The 21094-nt window shown below is 46.4% G+C and overlaps 2 protein-coding genes across 2 annotated transcripts in view; one reads left to right on the top strand and one right to left on the bottom strand.

Moving 5' to 3' along the window:
* Positions 1-21094, top strand: part of LOC144891290 (uncharacterized) — a 981422-nt gene that overhangs the window by 328082 nt on the left and 632246 nt on the right. The gene's annotated exons all lie outside the window — the stretch shown is intronic.
* ODAD2 (outer dynein arm docking complex subunit 2) overlaps positions 1-21094 on the bottom strand; it is an 89821-nt gene that overhangs the window by 58490 nt on the left and 10237 nt on the right. Inside the window, exons 3-5 of the mRNA XM_078771080.1 lie at positions 19061-19207; positions 12466-12675; positions 7848-8084 (exon numbers count right to left, since the gene is read on the bottom strand). Of these exons, the coding sequence (XP_078627206.1) occupies positions 7848-8084; positions 12466-12675; positions 19061-19207 (594 nt within the window). The remainder of the gene's footprint in view (positions 1-7847; positions 8085-12465; positions 12676-19060; positions 19208-21094) is intronic.

The following is a 21094-nucleotide window of genomic DNA, read 5'->3' as shown; positions in this document are numbered from 1 at the left end:
GACAACCCGGTCAAATGCCACTTCGGCGCGACGACCGTTGACTTTTTGGGCCACCGCATCACCAAGACCGGGGCCGTGCCGCTGCCGACCAAGGTCGAGGCCATCACCACGTTCCCGCGTCCCCGTTCCATCAAGGCCCTCCAAGAGTTCCTCGGCATGGTGAATTTTTATCACCGATTCGTGCCCCGCGCTGCTCAGCTCATGCTGCCCCTTTACGAGGCCCTCCGGGGCAAGCCGGCCAAGCATGACATTGTTTGGTCCGCGGCCATGGACGCGGCATTCGCCAGTGCCAAACGGGCCCTCGCCGACGCAACGCTGCTGGCTCACCCGGTGCTCAACGCGCCCATCGCCCTCACTACGGACGCCTCCAACTACGCGGTGGGTGCCGTCCATGAGCAATGGGTGGACGGGGTTTGGCAGCCACTCGCTTTTTTCAACCGGCAACTCCGGCCGAACGAGTTAAACTACAGCACGTTCGACCGCGAGCTGCTCGGGCTATTCCTGGCCGTTCGCCATTTCCGACACCTCCTGGAGGGCCGCCCGTTCACGGCTTTCGTCGACCACAAGCCGTTGGTCTATGCAATGGCTAAGGTCACGGAGCCGTGGTCGGCCCGCCAGCAGCGCCACCTCTCCACCGTGTCGGAGTTCACCACGGACATCCAGCACGTCGCCGGCAAAGACAACGCCGTGGCCGACTGCCTTTCGCGGGCCAGCGCGAACGCGGTCCACCTCGGCGTGGACTTCACGCTCATGGCGGCCGACCAGACCACCGACGCCTCGGTGCAGGCACTCCGCGTGGCGGACACGGGCCTCCGCCTGGCCGACATCCCCTTCGCGGGCACCGTCCTGCTCTGTGACGTCTCCCAGGGCCAGCCTCGCCCCATCGTGCCCGTTTCCTGGCAGCGCCGCATCTTCGCCTCCATCCACGGCCTTTCTCACCCGGGCCGGAAAGCTTCTCAGAAGCTGGTGTCGGCGCGTTTCGTCTGGCACGGCCTTCGACGAAACATCCGCAACTGGGCCAACGCCTGCACGGCCTGCCAGCGAGCCAAGGTCCACCGCCACACCCAGGCCCCGCTGGCACCTTTCGCCGTGCCTGAACGGCGTTTCGACCACGTCCACGTGGACCTGGTGGGTCCCCTGCCCCCCTCGCGGGGGTTCACCCACCTGCTCACCATGGTGGACAGGACCACCAGGTGGCCGGAGGCCGTGCCCCTCACCTCCACCACCACCGCCAACGTGGCGCAGGCGTTCATCGCCACCTGGGTCGCGCGCTTCGGCGCACCAGCGGACATCTCATCCGACCGTGGCCCACAGTTCACGTCTGAGCTTTGGGGCGCGGTCGCCCGTTCGTTGGGGGTCACGCTGCACCGCACCACGGCCTACCACCCCCAAGCCAATGGGTTGTGCGAGCGGTTTCACCGCTCCATGAAGGCCGCACTCATGGCCGGCCTTCAGGACGACGGTTGGGCCGACCGGCTGCCGTGGGTCCTTTTGGGCCTTCGCACGGCCCCCAAGGAAGACCTCCAGGTGTCCGCCGCCGAGCTCGTCTACGGCCAGCCACTCCGCGTCCCGGGCGAATTCGTGCCTGACGCTACCAGTCCCTGGTCCGCCGCTCGCCAGCGCTCGGACCTCCAGGAGGCCGCCCGACGATTTGCCCCCGTGCCGACGTCCCGCCACGGTGGCCCCCAGTCCTACGTCCCCCCGGCGCTTCGCACAGCGGAGTACGTCTTTGTGCGTCATGACGCGCACCGGGGGCCACTCCGGCCGCCGTACGACGGGCCCTTCCAGGTCCTGCGACGGGGCGACAAGTCTTTCATCGTCGACTTCGGCGGCCGGCCGGACCGGATTTCTGTGGACCGCCTCAAACCGGCGCACATGGACGTCGACCGACCACCACGGTTGGCCCTTCCTCCGCGGCGAGGCCGCCCCCCGTCCACAGTTCCCCCCGCTCGACCACCCACCACCACGTCAGACCCCTCCCCACGACCCTCCAGGGGTCGCTTCGGCCGGGTCATCCGGACCCCCCTTAAATTGACCCTGCCGGTGCAGGTCGATTCTGGAGGGGCGTGTGTAGCGGTTACCGCTGGATGTACATAATCGCCTTGCACCGGCCAGAACACGGCCAGACGCGCCTCTCCCGGGCATGCCCGGACTCACTGTTCCCGGGCACGCCCGAACCTCCCGGGCACGCCCGGTCTCGTCTTTCCCGGGCATGCCCGCTCTCGCCTTTCCAGGGCTCGCCCAGAGCGTCCGGGCATGCCCGCTATCGCCTTTCCAGGGCTCGCCCAGAGCGTCCGGGCATGCCCGCTATCGCCTTTCCAGGGCACGCCCAGAGCGTCCGGGCATGCCCGCTATCGCCTTTCCAGGGCTCGCCCAGAGCGTCCGGGCATGCCCGCTATCGCCTTTCCAGTGCTCGCCCAGAGCGCCCGGGCACGCCCAGCCTCGACTTGCCAGGCCGCAGCCAAACACGCCCGGGCAGGTCCAGACTCGCCTTTCCAAGGCTCGCCCTTGATACCCGGGCATGCCCGGTATAGCTTTTGCCGGGCAAACTTCCCGACATAAATGTGTATATATATTGTTGCCCGAAAAACGGGCTTGTCAGAATACCTGAGCTGTTTTGTTTCAATAAAGCAACTCGGACGAATTCCGTCTTTGGTCGCGTCAATTCTTTCGACTCGCGTTGGAGCGCAGTTCCTTCAGTCTCATATTAATGTCATGTCTGGTGATGTTTAACATTTGTATTTAATGGCTGGTAATGCAAGATAACCTCTAAAGATGAACATAATTGTTTGACCAATAGGCATACTGCATAATATATATATATATATATATATATATATATATATATATATATATATATATATATATATATATATATATATATATATATATATATATATATATATATATATATATATATATATACAGTGGAACCTCGACTTACGAGTGCCCCAACTTACGAGTTTTTCGAGATACGAGCCGTCACTCTGGCAGTTTGTTGCTTTGAGATGCGAGCCGAGATCCGAGTTACGAGCTTTCGCCACCCGGTCACGTGGTTATCTTGCCGTGCACGTACAGTATCTCCGGCGCAAAACGGCTCTCTCAGGGTCAAACTCGGTATCGTTTTGAGCACACGGTTCAGACCTTCAAGAAAAAGTTTATTTTGTAAATATCGAGCCACGCGTTCAAAAGATATGACTGGTTTTGTTCGCCGGCACGTCGGCGCTCGAATCGGCTCGCGGTAAAATCCAACACGTCCTTTGTCGGGTCCGTCTGAACCAACCACGGGGCCTAGAAGGCTGGGACTGGTCTCAAAAGTTAGGTCTGGATCATATCTCGAAACGCTGGAAGCTGCACCTCTGTGATAATCTTGTGGACCATGACAAGAGATCGTGCGACACGTGGTTATCTTGCCGTGCACGTACAGTATCTCTGTCGTAGTATAGCGCTGCATTTTAGTTTTCGCATTTCGGTTATTTTGAGTTTACGCAAAACGGCTCTCTCAGGGTCAAACTCGGTATCGTTTTGAGCGCACGGTTCAGCCCTTCAAGAAAAAGTTTATTTTGTAAATATCGAGCCACGCGTTCAAAAGATATGACTGGTTTTGTTCGCCGGCACGTCGGTGCTCGAATCGGCTCGCGGTAAAATCCAACACGTCCTTTGTCGGGTCCGTCTGAGACAACCACCGGGCCTAGAACGCTGGGACCGGTCTCCTTGGATAGGCCTGGATCAGATCTCGAAACGCTGGAAGCTGCACCTCTCTGTGATAATCTTGTGGACCATGACAAGAGATCGTGCGACACGTGGTTATCTTGTCATTGCAAGTACAGTATCTCTGCCGTCAACTTGTTCAGAGTGCCGGCGATAGCTCGCCTTCTCTTTGTGGAAAACACGGTGAGATCCTTAACATCCAACAACTAATGGGACGCAAACGGGGCGCCCAGTTTAGCGGTACACACATTGATGAATCACCCTGCCTGTGATTCACCCATGACAGGTTATAGCTGGGTCGGGATTCAAACCCAGGCTGGACAGTTTAGACTTTAGAGTCAAGTGTGCGTACCTCCAGTCCAGGCCATCCTGCCAGCTTGTATGCTGGCATACAGGTGAAATATAAAGCGCGAGATATTTTTATATATACTGTATATTTAAAAAAAAATTGGTGTGGTTTTTGGCGGGCTGGAACGGATTAATAGCATTTCAATGCATTTCAATGGGGAAATTTGATTTGAGATACGAGCAATTTGAGTTACGAGCTCGGTCACGGAACGGATTAAACTCGTAAGTCAAGGTTCCACTGTATATATATATATGTATAGGCATACTGTATACATAAATGTTTGACCAATAGGCATACTGTACAATATATATATACTAGCAGAAGTACCCGGCATTGCCGGGCGGGGGAGGGGAGGGGGAGGGGGGAAGGGGAGGGGAGGGGAACGGGGGGAGAGCGAGCCCCTTGGTAAAGCGAGTGATTTTTTTTTTCATAGCGTCATAGCGTCATAGCGTTCATAGCGTTCATAGCGTTTCATAGCGTCATAGCGATTTTTTTTTTCATAGCTTCATAGCGTCATAGCGTCATAACGTTCATAGCGTCATATCGTTCATAGCGTCATAACGTTTCATAGCGATTTTTTTTTTCATAGCGTCATGGCGTCATATCGTTCATAACGTTCATAGCGTCATAGCGTCATAGCGTCATCACGTGATCGCTCTGAGCGAATCAGCGCCCACCTGCTCTGATTCCGTTGGTTCGGTGCACTGAAATGCGCTGAGGTAAATATGAATAAAAAATATGGATCGTCAAATATTTTTAGTTCGGCCATGTTCGTCCCAGGCTCAATGGCCATGTCTATGCCAAATATCAAGCACGTAAGCCTCTCCGTTTAGGAGTCTATCGGTAACATTACACACACACACACACACACACACACACACACACACACACACACACACACACACACACACACAAACTGTGTTTTATATACTAGGGCATGCCCGTACTATATCTATATCTAAAATTATATCCCCCCCCTCTATTTACATGAAATGGTTTGGTCCAAAGCGAACGGCTTGCGAGTGGTGACAATCCCCCCCCTCTATTTACATGCAATGGTTTGGTCCAAAGCGAACGGCTTCCGGAGTTTGGTAAAGAAATCGCCATCGCGTGCACAAACGCGCAGGAAAGCGAATGAATCGCAAATTCGTTTTTATTAGTTTTAAAACATAGTTTAACGCCAACATAGTTTGCAAACGTGAAATAAATGAATACGCTCTCAAATGTGCCATCCGAGGCAGAGTGTGCCCGCCACGTTCGGCACACGCGATAGTTCGCTGCTCTCTGATTGGTTGAATCGTTTTTTGGACATAGCTCGGTAAGTAATTGTCCGATTAATATGAAAACTTGAAAAGGCACATCCTCGGGTCCCCAGCAATATACCTGGCAAGTTAAAAGTATATCGGACCCGTGGTTGTCGAGAAACAGCGGTCACAGACAAACGTACAGACAGAGATTACTGGAATTATAGATAGATATTTTTTTTTTTTTTTTTTTTTTTTTTTATATACATATATATACATATATATATACGTATATATATATATACATATATATATACATATATATATATATACACGTATATACATATATATATACGTATATATACATATATATATATATATATATATATATATATATATAGATATATATATATATATATATATATATATATATATATAGATATATATATATATATATATATGTAGGCATACTGTATACATAAATGTTTGAACAATAGGCATCTATATATATAAAACACAGTTTGTGTGTGTGTAATGTTACCGATAGACTCCTAAACGGAGAGGCTCACGTACTTGATATTTGGCACAGACATGGCCATTGAGCCTGGGAAGGACATGGCCAACCTAAAAATATTTGACGAGATCCATATTTTTTATTCATATTTACCTCAGCGCATTTCAGTGAGGAATATTATACACGGAATCTGAGTGGTGGCAGAGCAGCGCGCTGATTCGCTCAGAGCGATCACGTGATGTTCCATTCCCGGCGCCAGACCATTGAACATAAAATACAGTTTGTGTGTGTGTAATGTTACCGATAGACTCCGAAACGGAGAGGCTCACGTGCTTGATATTTGGCATAGACATGGCCATTGAGCCTGGGAAGGACATGGCCTACCTAAAAATATTTGACGAGATCCATATTTTTTATTCATATTTACCTCAGCGCATTTCAGTGAGGAATATTATACACAGAATCTGAGCCGGTGGCAGAGCAGCGCGCTGATTCACTCAGAGCGATCACGTGATGTTTCAGCCTTGCCGCCATAATCTCACAGTTACGCGTTCACACGTAATTCAGAGTGAAAAGCGATTGCGTTTTTTCACATTTCAGCGAGGAACATTGCCATTCACATCACATAGGTTTTTTTTTCTTTCATCTTTAGATCCATATTTTTAGCCATAACGTAGCGAACGTAGCGTAACGTAGCGAGGAATATTATACACGGAATCTGAGCCGGTGGCAGAGCAGCGCGCTGATTCGCTCAGAGCGATCACGTGATGTTCCATCCTTGCCGCCATAATCTCACAGTTACGCATTCGCACGTAATTCAGAGCGAAAAGTGATTGCGTTTTTTCACATTTCAGCGAGGAACATTGCCATTCACACCACATAGGTTTTTTTTTCTTTCATCTTTAGATCCATATTTTTAGCCATAACGTAGCGAACGTAGCATAGCTAACGTAGCGTTAGAATAACGTAGCGTAGCATAGCGATCCTCGCTCAGGATCTTCGTCAGGTTCGCGAGCGAGTTAGCCAAAACGTAAAAGTGAAAATATATCGAATGCTGTTTTGATGCTTTTTACTGCTGTTTTGATGCTTTTTCACTGCTGTTCTGATGCTTTTTCACTGCTGTTTTGATGCTTTTTCACAGCTGTTCTGATGCTTTTTTGCCGTTTTTTAAAATATAAAAATCTCATTAAAAAAAAAAAAATCCAAAAAAATCTCACAATGATGACATATAATTCACAGAAAACGTTGAAGCAACCGCGTAATACTGCGGTGATGTTTAACTCTGAGTGAGAATAGTTCTAAATTTTAAAAACTTTCATCTGATATTTGTGATTTATTTCAAACAAACTGTATTTCCCATCTACACGGCCATGTATTCCTATTAACGTTATGTAAAGTACATAAATTGTGTGGATTACATCATTTGTGGATGTGATCAATTGCCAGTAACCATCTATATCCCTCCCCTCCCCTTCCCCCCTCCCCCTTCCCCTCCCCTCTCCCCCTCCCCTCCCCCCCTTCCCCCTCCCCTCTCCCCTTCCCCTTTCCCCCTCCCTTCCCCCTCCCCTCCCTTTCCCCCCTCCCCCTTCCCCTTCCCCCCCCTCTCCTCCCCTCCCCCTCCCCCCTCTTCTCCCCTCCCCCCCTCTCCTACCCTCCCCCCCGTTCCCCTCCCCTCCCCTCCCCCCCTCCCCTTCCCCCTCCCCCTCCCCTCCCCCGCCCGGCAATGCCGGGCACTTCTGCTAGTTCATTATAAAGAGAGTTTCTCCATACAAGGACTGTCTGTCCCTGTTTGTTTCCATGGAAGTTAAGAAACAAAGAAAGAGCTTTGAAATGTTGACTGGAACATTGCCTAGTCGGGCTGGTTAATGTTTTTGCAGGGATTCTCTTCTCTTTGCGTGTGTGATTTTTTGGGGACTTAATTAATTTCGAGCTGTAAAGTCATACCGATCAATGCATGTTGATTTAGCTGCACGTTTCATACATGATTATAGTTGCTTGTGTGAAGATCCACATATGATATGGTGCTAACCTCAGATGCACATTCTTCAAGTGTGCCAACCACAGGGGTGAGTAGGGCCTTATGTGAAGACCGAAGTAGGTCAGCCAACAGTGGAATTCCACCAGCCTGCTGGATCGCACGTTTAATAGCACAGCTTTTGCTGCAGCTCCAGAGTGCGAGTACCCCACAACGTGCAACCTCGATGTCTCTCTGCTGCTCAGCATTCAGGCGAGTTATTCTTGCAGAAGGACAGTCCAGCAAAGAGACCTGCCACATATAACAAATGTCATCTGAAGGGTAATATGTAGCTAATAAACTTATGGTCACCCCCTACAACCAGATCCTCCAGGATACACATATTCTTCCATTAACCTTCCAAAATCCAGATTTAGTGCCCACCTTCACGGTTTTGTTCCTTTTTACTCCCGTTTTTGGAACTGCCTTCAATGCCAGTTCAATCCCACGTCACCTACTATGGATTAAGTTGGCATTACACCACCACATAATGCCACCCACCCATCCCTTCCTGCAATCTCGTCGTCTACCCCGATGAACTCTACCTAACCCAACCCTATTTGCAGGTCACTGTTTCTTTCCTGCCTCTCTCCTCTTTTCCTGTTTGTTCATTGCCTTGCTTGTATGCATATAATGCTCCTACTGCTCTACTGTCAATACGTTGTTCTTTTTTGCCCTCTGCCTCCTTACTCTTGCATGAGTCTAATTTTTGCTTATAAAAAAGTAAAAATCGAAGATTTGGTTTGTTGAGGAGGTCAAAAATGTGAACAATTGTGGCAAAAGTCCATGTTTTGTGAGGAGCTGGATGCATGATTCTGAAGAAGGTGCACGAGATTGGCACTATAAATCATACAAACAGTCGTGGTGGAATACAAACATGGTAAATTAGCTGGGTGTTAATCTTCTTCCATGAATTTTTGACATTTTCAAAAAAAACAAGTGGTGAAACAACATCTTAATTGTAAAGAGGCAGAAGGGATGCTCCAAACCATGGCTTGACCTGCACAAAATAGAGGTATTAGACTATTGATTCAATATGGGCTTGTATTATAAAATGAGAAGGTTAAATGGTGCTGAAACATCGCTGAATTGTGGGGAGTAATGGAAGGCATTTAAAGCAGTTCACACAATGATACTTTAATAAACTGTATTGCAGTATAAAAACAAGATGTGATGCATTAACATTGTAAAGAGCTGACGTAAAACATTCTAGCACATTGTATATTTTTTCAGTTTTATTATCCATTTTCAGTTAATATAATGTAGTAATAATATATTCAGCATCCAGTTGCAATTAGGTGTGTGTGTGTGTGTGTGTGTGTGTGTGTGTGTGTATGTTGTGTTGTGTTGTGTGTGTCATTGGCGGTTATCTCCATATACAGGCCTCAGAAGGTGGAACAGAGGCCTCCCATATCTCAAAGTATCCACCTTCGTGGGTGTGGATGCATGCATATGTGTGTGTATATACACGACTCTGTGCATGTGTGTGCGTATATACAAGAGTGTGTGTGTCATTGGTTGTTATCTCCGTATGAGGGTTTCAGAAGGTGGAACGGAATTCTCCCAGGTCTCGAAGTATCCATCTCTGTTTCAGTAAGGGATCATGTTACATGGAGCAGTTTGTGAAGTTTTCTTATTCTCAAAGTTTTGTTCCGAGGGCTCTTTTGAGGATTATCACCGACACTCGGACAGCTTCCAACTGCAGTTTTTTTCTTGTCGTAATATTCCCAGGGATGTTTGTTAAGATCGCTGTAAGGTTCTTTTTTTTATCATTCCCATTGCTCCAATAATCACTGGTACAATTCTGGTGGTCTTCAACTTCCAGGGTCTTTTCACTTCGTTTCTGAAGGCTTGGTATTTGGTCATTTTCTTGATTTCTGCATTGTTTATGGCTAAATCTCCGCATACTGAAGCCCCAATTAGCAATGCCCTTCTTGCTTTTTTTGCACCCCAGTAGTACATTCGGTCACAATGCTTTTTTTCTATGTTCACGCTCGATGAGATCATTCGGTCATATGTGAGTATTCTGTCCTTGTTTTCAGTGATTGCTTTTGGTTCACATTTCCAGGAGTTTTCTGGAACTGAGATATTGAGACTTTGAAAGATGTGCCAATGGATTACTCCACATACCTTGTTGTGCCTTTGGGTGTACAGCTGCTCTGACATGAGTGTTTTTTTTACATCCGATCGGAGGTGGCTTGTACATTCTATTTCTACCTTGCAGAACCTACACTTGTCCGATTGACTCAATCCTGCCATATTCTTAAAGCCATTGGTGTAGTGTCCTTGATCTTGGGCATTTACAGACTTGGCATTTAATATGGAATATTTTTTTTTTCTTGACGGGTTTAATTTCTTAACTCAGTATATCAATCTGGTGAGTTTCTTTTACACTTTGGTGATTTATTTGTTAAAAGAACCATGTCACTGATTGTCTGTCGCAGCAAGAAGTCAACAACAGGATTATATCACAGGTGGCGTGGCAAAATGTACGGACAGGTGCATTTGATGATTGGCTTCACCGTCGGGTATACAAGGGTTGTTGCGTTCTGTATTAGTGAAAAACAACTGCTGCACATCTCCAAAAGTTATTGCCACTTCCTCTGGAGATGGTGCATCAACTCGACAATGCTGTTTGTCATGGAGTGGTGGCTTTACGAAATTACGGCATGAAACAGCGTGCTATTGCTCGGCAGTATGGCATCACTCAAGGTCAGGTGTCAAAGATCCTGAAACGAAATGCTCAGAGGGGTGTCCCTACTCCAATACCGAGGCCAGGACGTCCCCGCAGAACCACAAGGAGGGATGATCGCCAGCTGCACCGGTTAGTCCGCAATGGCCGTACCAAATCAGCTAATCGGCTTAGGGCTGAGTGGCAGCAACTGACAAATGTGCCTGTATCCAGAAGGCTAGTCAACCAACGACTGGTTCAAGCAGGCTATCGTGCCAGGCGTCCCCTGAGAAAGCCACGCCTGACCAGACAACGCCGCCAGTGCCGATTGCAGTGGGCCAGAGAGCACCTTCAATGGCAGCCAGGACACTGGAATCACGTGATCTTCAGTGACGAGTCTAGATTTCTGGTCCATCGTCAAGATGGCCGCGTCCGAGTGCCCAGACAAGTGCATGAAGCCTACAACAAAGATTGTATAGTGCCAAGAGTCCAAGCTGGAGGTGGTGGGGTGACCATTTGGGCTGCTTTTCATGCAGGGGGCAAAACTGACCTGGTTGTTCTGAATGGAAACCTGAACTAGTTCAAGTACAGTGCCATTCTGGAAGAAACATTGCTTCCATTTGCTCGTGCAGCCTTTCGAGGAAACTTTGTCTTCCAAGATGACAATGCACGGCCTCATCGTGCTCGCATGATCCAACACTTTCTTGCTGACCATGGTGTAGAGCATATGGAGTGGCCTGCCATGTCCCCGGATATGAATCCGATAGAGAACTTGTGGGCAGAATTAACGCATCAAATCGACCACTTGGACCAGCAGCCGTCCTCTGTGCGTGAATTGCAGCAGGCTATTGTCACTGCATGGCATGCGATTCCTGTCCAAACCTTGGCAAATCTCGTGAACAGCATGCCTCAACGTGTACGTGCTCTCCTGAATGCTCGTGGGGGTTACACGAAGTACTGAACTGTAATTTTACTGTCTGTAATCCCAGTCGTAATTGAACTTTTCTTTTTGTTAAAAAATTTTTTGGCTGATGTGCAAAATAAAGAGATACTTCTGGAAAACGTACAGAAGTTTAACACAGTACTGTCCATGAATTGAGTTCGATATCAGTTTACATCACTTTCAAGGATCAATTTATTTGTTTCGAAATGTCAAATGTGGTTTTTGTTTCTTTTAAAGGTCACATTAACAAAATCTCGAATAATTTCAACATAATTCCAATGAACTTTTGGTTCTAAGTCATTTTGAAAAGTAAGTTCACCCCCGCAAAAAAAATATTCCATATTAAATGCCAAGTCTGTATAATGATTTGTTCTCCATTCCAGTTGAGCTGAACCTCTTATTAGCCATTCCAAAGAGCCTTATTTGTCTATTCCAAATCTGTACAACTCTTTTAACGTTTTCCTCGTTGCCGGTGTATATCTGTTCCTTTACCGGCCGGTGTATATTTCCCTTTACGTTTTTCTTTTGTCTTTTTTGCAATCATTGGGGCTGTATTCATTGCTGTTTTGGTTAATGTGGAACACCATAATACCATGACTAAATACTTAATTTGGTATATGCCATATATACCGCTGTATGCGAAACACCAACGACTAAATACTTAATACTCCCTCCGGGAACCATAATAACGTAACATATGGAATGGCAGGTGAATGTGTTTCCATGTCTAAGGTAACGATGGCTTTTCATGCATATGTGTGCATGAAACTGTGGCTTTTCTCCTCTATCATAAGGCCCATCATTATGTAATATAATCGTTGTAATGGCCATATTATGATTACGAATGAATGTGAAATAAATAATGATGTAATTGTATTCACATGTGCAAATAAATTGAAACAGTGATAAAAGTAAAAGGTAGGAATATAAATCTAGAATTTGATTATTTTTTTTGTAATAATCAAGAAATTATACGAAAATAGAAAACAAAAATAAAGGGAGAATGTCCACTGGCTTACTAGTTTATTTATCCCTCCAAGTTGCAGCAGGGATCGCCTGGCCCGGTGGAATACCACGACTCTCGCCAAGGTTTCTGCTGTTAAGCTCCGTTGGTCTTTCAGTGGTGAGTCAAGAAGGCGCACCATCGACTTGATCCCACCAAGATCAGCTATAGTCCGCCGTACCTGACCGTTTTTTGCGATCTCCTTCAGTATTTTTAGTGACCCCATCTGTCAAAAATAGGAAATTGCTTAAAACGCTAATCAACCAAATTAAGCAATCAGTAATTGTAGAAACATGTAATTCAACCTTGCTTCAAGTATTATCATTGTTATTTGCTTAGTATCTTTCTTTATCTGTGCATATTAACAACAAATTTTCCATCCACATCAACCACATTTACATATATACTGATGATAAGAACAAAGTTCAAAATGCTACCTTTTATTCCTGCAATTTCCCATCAATAGCGTATTTTTCTCCACCCACATACAGCCTGGATCTCTAAATGCAATAATTACAAACACCTTTCCATTATAAAATTCCATTATAAAAGATTTACTCTTTCTCTTAATTTTATACAAAACGCAAGTATTTATTGTATTAAATTATACAGCTGCCAACTGTGTTCCTTATTTATCACATGTTATCATGGATTTCCATTTCTATATCAGTGATTATAGATGTCCAACAGGATGTTGCAGAGGAGTGTGGGGAGTAGCTGATGGATATTAAATATAACAATCTTTCAACAAAGCATCGGTGAGTTATCACTGGCATTCTGTTCAAATTTGTTAATTTGTTTGTTCCTTTTCTGTTTCATTCCCGCTTTTCCCCTTCTCTTTCTGTTGTGTTTCATTCATCTTGGGTGCAGTTTGTTCACTCCCATGTGTCCTTCTCCCCCTATCCTTGATATTGATCTCACGTATGCTCTGCTGTTGGTGTTTGCCCCCTTTCAATTTTGTTCCCTTTCATTTGTTCCCTGCTTGGCTTAGCGGTTAGGGTGCGGCTTTGGATCCTAGGATCCTGGGTTCAAATCCCGGTCGATCGCTGAATTAATGCCAGGGGGGTTGACTCAGCCTGTCATCCTTCCGAGGTCGGCAAATTGAGTACCAGTTCACTGGTAATTCCCTGTGTGTCGCAAGAGGCGACTAACAGGGTTGGCGGCAGGAAGGGCATCCGGCCATAAAGCATTGCTTCAAAAAGGGGACCATGGTGCCCGAAAAAGGCCAACCCCTGCTCTGCGGGGGGAAATGGCCTCTAAAGGTGGTTCCATTTGTTCCCTGCTCTTCCATGAACCTCGATCATGTATACAATCTCTTTCTTTTTTTCTTTTTTTCCAAATTCCTACCTAAATATGCAGGGGCACTGCATCAGCGGAACAGTCACCCCTTGGTAATAATGCAACAAGAAAAGCCGAAGTTGTTTACATTCCAATTTGCATTCGTTAGCGACTGATTGTTTTTTGTTTTTTTTAATACCAGGTTGAGATTAAATCTGTGTCTGTCACCAATGTTCACCACTTTTGCACTTTGTTTAACTGTACACAGATTTTTGCACCTTTTTGTTTTTTTTATTAGAGCAAATGCTAATGCAAGTCTTGTACTATCTCAGCTTTGTCTGATCCGGGCAACACATATTGCTCTCCATTAATGGCTGGTAGCCCAGCATCACATTTGTCTCTTCTTAATTCTGTGGCATCTAAAGTCAGCATTATTAGAATCTCCCATGATGATGACACAAAGTCTATTGCTCTCATATTTCAGGTAGGTCAGTGGCCTCTCTTTTTATCATCTCTTTCCACTCTAATTCCCTCTGCTTTCTAAGCCCTCTGACCCTCCCCAACTTATTCAGAATGCACATGATCTTCCAGTAATCCTCCTTTTGATAAACTCCAAAAATCCAGGTCTGCTGTACACCTCATCTTGGTGGACCCTGGCAGGTTACCATGTTTCTTCCCTTTCTCTCTGTCTCTCCTATTTTTTCCTGTTTGTTCTTCAATTGCTGTTGCATATCCACCTGCTGTCGCAGTACTGTCAGTTAATTGCTTTATTACCCACTGTCACCTCACTCTTCCATTAGCCTAGGCCCTAGATCTTGTGTACAACAGGATGTTTCAGTAAAATGTATGCAGACTTTAATATTTCAGAAAAATTAAGCAAATAGCAGAGAAGGAGCAATGTTGGGCGTTTTTCATTCCTAACAGATGGCGTTAGCATGTGATGGAATGATTGCATGACATCAGTCAACTGTTACCCATAAGGTGCATGGCGTTAGCACGTGATGGAATGATTGCATGACATCAGTCAACTGTTACCCATAAGGCGCATGGCGTTAGCATGTGATGGAATGATTGCATGACATCAGTCAACTGTTACCCATAAGGCGCATGGCGTTAGCATGTGATGGAATGATTGCATGACATCAGTCAACTGTTACCCATAAGGCGCATGGCGTTAGCATGTGATGGAATGATTGCATGACATCAGTCAACTGTTACCCATAAGGCGCATGGTGTTAGCATGTGATGGAATGATTGCATGACATCAGTCAACTGTTACCCATAAGGCAGTGCAGATCTAATGACAAGATAGTATAGTTTTATATCTAACCTTTATAATGCCATGGGTTTTATTGTCCCTTGTCGATGGGTAATGAACTAGTTTAAGAGAAATTAGTCGGAAATAATAGCAAGGACCTGCGTAGCCTCCGCGGTAAAAGCCCTGCTTGAGAGAATGCCGCATCATTATTTGGGCAGTGTATAAATAGCAGACCGCTGCCTCGATTGCTGAGGCCTATTTTCACAAGGCCTGCGACCCCTATCGGCTCAACATGCTTTTAACTGTTGCTTTGGTCATTTGACGCTGATGACAAAACTTATAGGGAGGGCATGGCGATTGTGAACATGGCAGCTCTGAGGATATCTTTGACTTTTCTTAGCACAAAGCACCAATATGGCGGCCATAGTATAGAAATTGTGCGTGGAGTCAGGCAAACCGTCCAACCAATGGGTGGAACTCGCAGTCGACCACATGCACTGACCCATTCACGGCTCTTTTTAGCCACGTCGCAGACGCTGCTCATAGAGTGCCCTCTGCTGTTGTTGTTGTTGTTGTTGTTGTTGTTCTTGTTCTTGCAGAGAAGACAAAACCTCAAAGCTCCACCCATTCTGGGAAACATAGCTCCACCCATTGTGGGAGAGGCTTCATATAAACAAATATCCACCATTTTATTAACTCGCATGGCTTTGAGGCCTGTTTTGTAGGCCTGTGGTGTCTTCCTCTCTCACACAGTTTTATTTCAAATCAAATTCGATATATCATTTCATTTTTCACAGTCGCTAACATAGTTTTAGACTCGGTTGAAAAAAAACGGGAAGAAAATCCGATGAAAGTTGCCCTTTATAGAACGAAATGAATTCTCAAAGGCCTGTAAATTCAAGTCCATTGAGATATTTTTTTTTTAAATCGCGGCATGGTCAGTCATACACCACCCGAAATAACAGACGGGAAAATGCCGAGATACATATATTTTGTTTAAATCGCGGCATGGTCAGTCATACACCGCCCGAAATAACAGACGGGAAAATGCCGAGATATATAAAAAATTCGTCCATTTGATGACAATCGTCACGATGAAATATTTAATTTATACGTCGTCACAATAATGTGGAGAGAGGAGCATAGCTTCGTTCACGTGTCGCCACACACGGGAAATTGCCGAGATATATATATTTTAAATCGCGGCATGGTCAGTCATACACCGCCTGAAATAACAGACGGGAAAATGCCGAGATATATTAAAAATTCGTCGCCACACACGGGAAATTGCCGAGATATATTTTCACTTTGCACAAAAATAACATCAAGTAATCGAATCAATAGGAATGTCCTGTGCCTATAACATCGACGTTATAGGCACAGCTGCATCTAGGCATTGTGTAACATCGACGCGGCTTTTGTTTTAATTAAAACTTTTTGTACTTGTTATAGTATAGACTATAGAGTATAGACTATATTGCATCCAGTTGTCTCTGAGGGTGTAATTGTAGCACTTCATGATTCTTCCAAGATTTAGTGATATTTCCCTTCCTTTTTTTTTTTTTTTTCATTTCACTGTCCATCAGCAGGCTTCCCAAATAAACATTCAACTTTAGAAGTTGCGGAAGGCGAGAAGACGAGGCCATTTCGTAGGGTTCAAAGCTTGTTTATTCAAACAGGAATCTCCAGCACGCTCTAACGCGAACGGAAGTCGTCACCCTTTTATAAAGCCAAAACCCTCTTCGGAGGGCGTGGCTCCGACAACCGCGTGTGCATCACGTCCACACAACAAAAAGCTCCACAAGCCCGTGCACGTGCATTATGACCAAATAAGGTAATCGCTACATGCACATAAGGTAACCGCTACATGCGTCCCCCCAGAATGCACTCCACGGGCATGTACGTAGTTCGCAGGCGCGCTCGGCAGTGCCGAGAAGGCTCGAGCAGTGCTCGGCCTTGGTACACGCGAAAAAAACGCTGCCGTGGGGTTGAGCCGACCGAGGGGCTGATCAAGTCCTCGGGGGAGGCTGCCGAGGTTCCTCGCGGGCCTCCCGAGGTTGCAGGTCGCGGGCAGTGCCGAGAAGGCTCGAGCAGTGCTCGGCCTCGGTGCACGCGAAAAGCGGTTGAGCCAACTGAGGGGCTGGTCAAGTCCTTGGGGGAGGCTGCCGAGGTTCCTCGCGGGCCTCCCGAGGTGGCAGAGGCAGAGAAGTAGTTGCGCGAGTTGCAGCTGTAGTTGTAGAGTGAAGTTGCACGAAGGTGACGAGCAGCAGTGCGCGCGAAGGTAACTAAGCAGCCATGCCGCCAACGTCAGTGCGCGCGCAAGAGATGAGCAGCAGTGTGCGCGAAGGTAACTAAGCAGCCGTGCCGCCAACGTCAGTGCGCGCGCAAGAGATGAGCAGCAGTGCGCGCGAAGGTAACTAAGCAGCCGTGCCGCCAACGTCAGTGTGCGCGCAAGAGATGAGCAGCAGTGCGCGCGAAGGTAACTAAGCAGCCATGCCGCCAACGTCAGTGCGCACACAAGAGATGAGCAGCAGTGCGCGCGAAGGTAACTAAGCAGCCGTGCCGCCAACGTCAGTGCGCGCGCAAGAGATGAGCAGCAGCGCGCGCGAAGGTAACGAAGCAGCCGTGCCGCCAACGTCAGTGCACGCGCAAGAGATGAGCAGCAGTGCCACCCACATCCCGTAACTGCGTCCCTTCAGAGGGTCCTGGAGCAGGCTCGCCCCTCCGGTCATAGAGGAGGAGCCGAGTGCGGTGCGCGAACCACATGGCCGCTCGTCGTCGCCAAACTCCGGCAGTTCGATCGAAACTGCCGTGTTCGTTTGCAGCCCCCGAATCCGTTCGGGGGCAGCCGGGGTCACCAGTTTAGAAGTTGCGGAAGGCGAGAAGACGAGGCCATTTCGTAGGGTTCAAAGCTCGTTTATTCAAACAGGAATCTCCAGCACACTGATCGCGAACGGAAGTTGTACAGCTTTTATAAAGCCAAAACCCTCTTCGGAGGGCGTGGCTCCGACAACCGCGCGTGCGTCACGTCCACGCAACAAAAAGCTCCACAGGCCCGTGCACGTGTATTATGACCAAATAAGGTAATCGCTACATGCACATAAGGTAACCGCCACATGCGCATAAGGTAACCGCTACACAACTAACATTGATATGCTTAGCGTTTTTATCACAACAATAATAACATTGATGCCCATACTCTTGGCAGAGCTTCAGAGCATTCATTTGCTTCAAAGCAATTTGTAATTTGTTCATGGTGCCGGCAATAACTCGCGTACTCTTCACAAAACACAGTGTGGGATGTTAAATGCTCTGGCAGATGAGTCATCCAGCTTGAAGTCTTTTTGAGAGAGGCATAATGATGCGTCGCCATACATGTGAAACAATGGAGCACGAGTTTATAGATGGTTTGAGATTTGAACCCAGGTTTGAAACAAGTGCATGTATCTCTAGGAGTCGAAGCTATCCCGTCAGACAATATTTGTCACAACACGTTTCTATATCAGAGGATCATCCTAAATGAGTTACATCATCCATGGATGCTACAACATCGCTTAATGAACTCGCGAGTAGATATAAGATTAGACATTCATGGACTTCATTGTTGGACTATCCTCAATGTACGAACAACAATAAAGATTAGGAAATAATGTTTATGCTTTTATTTCTGGACTAAGCTATTGTTATATAACAAACTTAATCCTCAGTGGCACGAGGTACATGTTCTATATTATAAAGAAATATCATATGTAAATCACACACACACACACACACACACACACACACACACACACACACACACACACACACACACACACACACACACACACACACACACACACACACTTTTAATTTTCTGGTTCCATGACTACTTTGATTCAAGGAAAATGATTGCTGTGGAAGAAAGGTCATCAAAAGATCACATCACAATGTCCAAACCTATCTGGCATTAATGATTATATATTTAAATTCACTTCTCTTCTCTTCTCTTTCCGCAAACACTGTTAGGTTTTAACAGCTCCACTGCTGGACTCTGAGTTTGAGAGATTGTATGACGAGCTGCTGGGAACCTCACCTGGCAGCGTGCTACATCAGTGTCGAGCAGGTTCAAAAGGATCTCCAGACCTCCCACGTCCTGGACTGCAAGCTGGTAAGCCTCCTCGGCCAGGTTACAATTCAGAATTGCACATAGGGCAAGCACAGTGGCTGTCTCGTTCCCTCGCTGGACATTGTGCATACAGATACAAGTGGAGAATGAGTAGAGGCAGCAAAATACTATTACAAGTTTCGCAGTACAGTATCAGCGAATAATGCATCCTTAAGGATGGGTTCATCTTGTCTTCATCAAACGTGGCAGAGCTAGAGCAATTTCCACGTGAAGAATGGGCAAATATTTCACCATCTCACTGTGAAAATCTGGTAGAGATCTACTCAAAAAGACTCATCGCTGCAAAATGTGTTTCCACCAAGTACTGACCGAAGGGGCTGAATACATTTGCAACCAGTGAATTTTGATTTGTACATGTTTTTTTGCAGGTATTCCTGACATAAAATTTCCTTCAAATAAAACAGTGTTTAGTTTGACCTCTTTAGTTATTAATAAAAAAGTTCATTTGGAAAAATTGTTTCTCCATCTTACTATAATTCACCAAATGTCTGTCCGTCTGTCTGTCCGTCTGTTCCCAGATACCGGAAAAACGGCTGAACCGATCACAACGATATTTTGGGTGGGTAATCCTGGGACCCCTGGAGTAAAATAGGCTATAGTGTTTTCCCAAGTTTTCAATTTTTCCAATTTTCCAGTTTTTCCAAACACAATGGAATAATATTTACCGATATGAACAGTGATGTGGCTTTTATTGAAATTCTAAAGATATTGTTTAGATTTTGATGATTTGCGTGTGATATGATTTAACGGATGTTTATATGAATCGTTTACAATAAAAAAAACCTTCAATTTCTGATATTTTACCTTTCCCCAACCCTCCCAATTGAAGCCCGCCCGTAGGGCTGGTACCGTTGCTAGTAATTAGCAATTCATCAAAATAGGCATTATTTGTAGAGGTGAATAGTTTTGCAGGGCACTGTATTCAAAAAGTTGTGGATGGATTATGACAAAACTTGTTGAATGAGTTGGTTAGGTGACAAGAACAAGCTGATTGGAGTTTGGTTAAGGTTTTTGAATTTATTTTTGAATTAGAATTTGTTAAAGATTCAGATCCGACCTATCAGTGGGCTACAAACCGACCTATCAGTGGGCTACAAACCGACCTATCAGTGGGCTACAAACCGACCTATCAGTGGGCTACAAACCGACCTATCAGTGGGCTACAAACCGACCTATCAGTGGGCTACAAACCGACCTATCAGTGGGCTACAAACCGACCTATCAGTGGGATACAAATCGACCTATCAGTGGGCTACAAACCGACCTATCAGTGGGCTACAAACCGACCTATCAGTGGGCTACAAACCGACCTATCAGTGGGCTACAAACCGACCTATCAGTGGGCTACAAACCGACCTATCAGTGGGCTACAAACCGACCTATCAGTGGGCTACAAACCGACCTATCAGTGGGCTACAAACCGACCTATCAGTGGGATACAAACCGACCTATCAGTGGGATACAAATCGACCTATCAGTGGGATACAAACCGACCTATCAGTGGGATACAAACCGACCTATCAGTGGGATACAAACCGACCTATCAGTGGGATACAAATCGACCTATCAGTGGGATACAAACCGACCTATCAGTGGGATACAAACCGACCTATCAGTGGGATACAAACCGACCTATCAGTGGGATACAAACCGACCTATCAGTGGGATACAAACCGACCTATCAGTGGGATACAAACCGACCTATCAGTGGGATACAAACCGACCTATCAGTGGGATACAAATCGACCTATCAGTGGGATACAAACCGACCTATCAGTGGGATACAAACCGACCTATCAGTGGGATACAAACCGACCTATCAGTGGGATACAAATCGACCTATCAGTGGGATACAAACCGACCTATCAGTGGGATACAAACCGACCTATCAGTGGGATACAAACCGACCTATCAGTGGGATACAAACCGACCTATCAGTGG

Source organism: Myxine glutinosa, chromosome 1, assembly GCF_964187855.1.
Source record: "Myxine glutinosa chromosome 1, kmMyxGlut1.1, whole genome shotgun sequence".
NCBI lineage: Eukaryota > Metazoa > Chordata > Myxini > Myxiniformes > Myxinidae > Myxine > Myxine glutinosa.
Note: the sequence above shows the minus strand (reverse complement) of the source record. Positions and strands in the feature narration are given on the sequence as shown.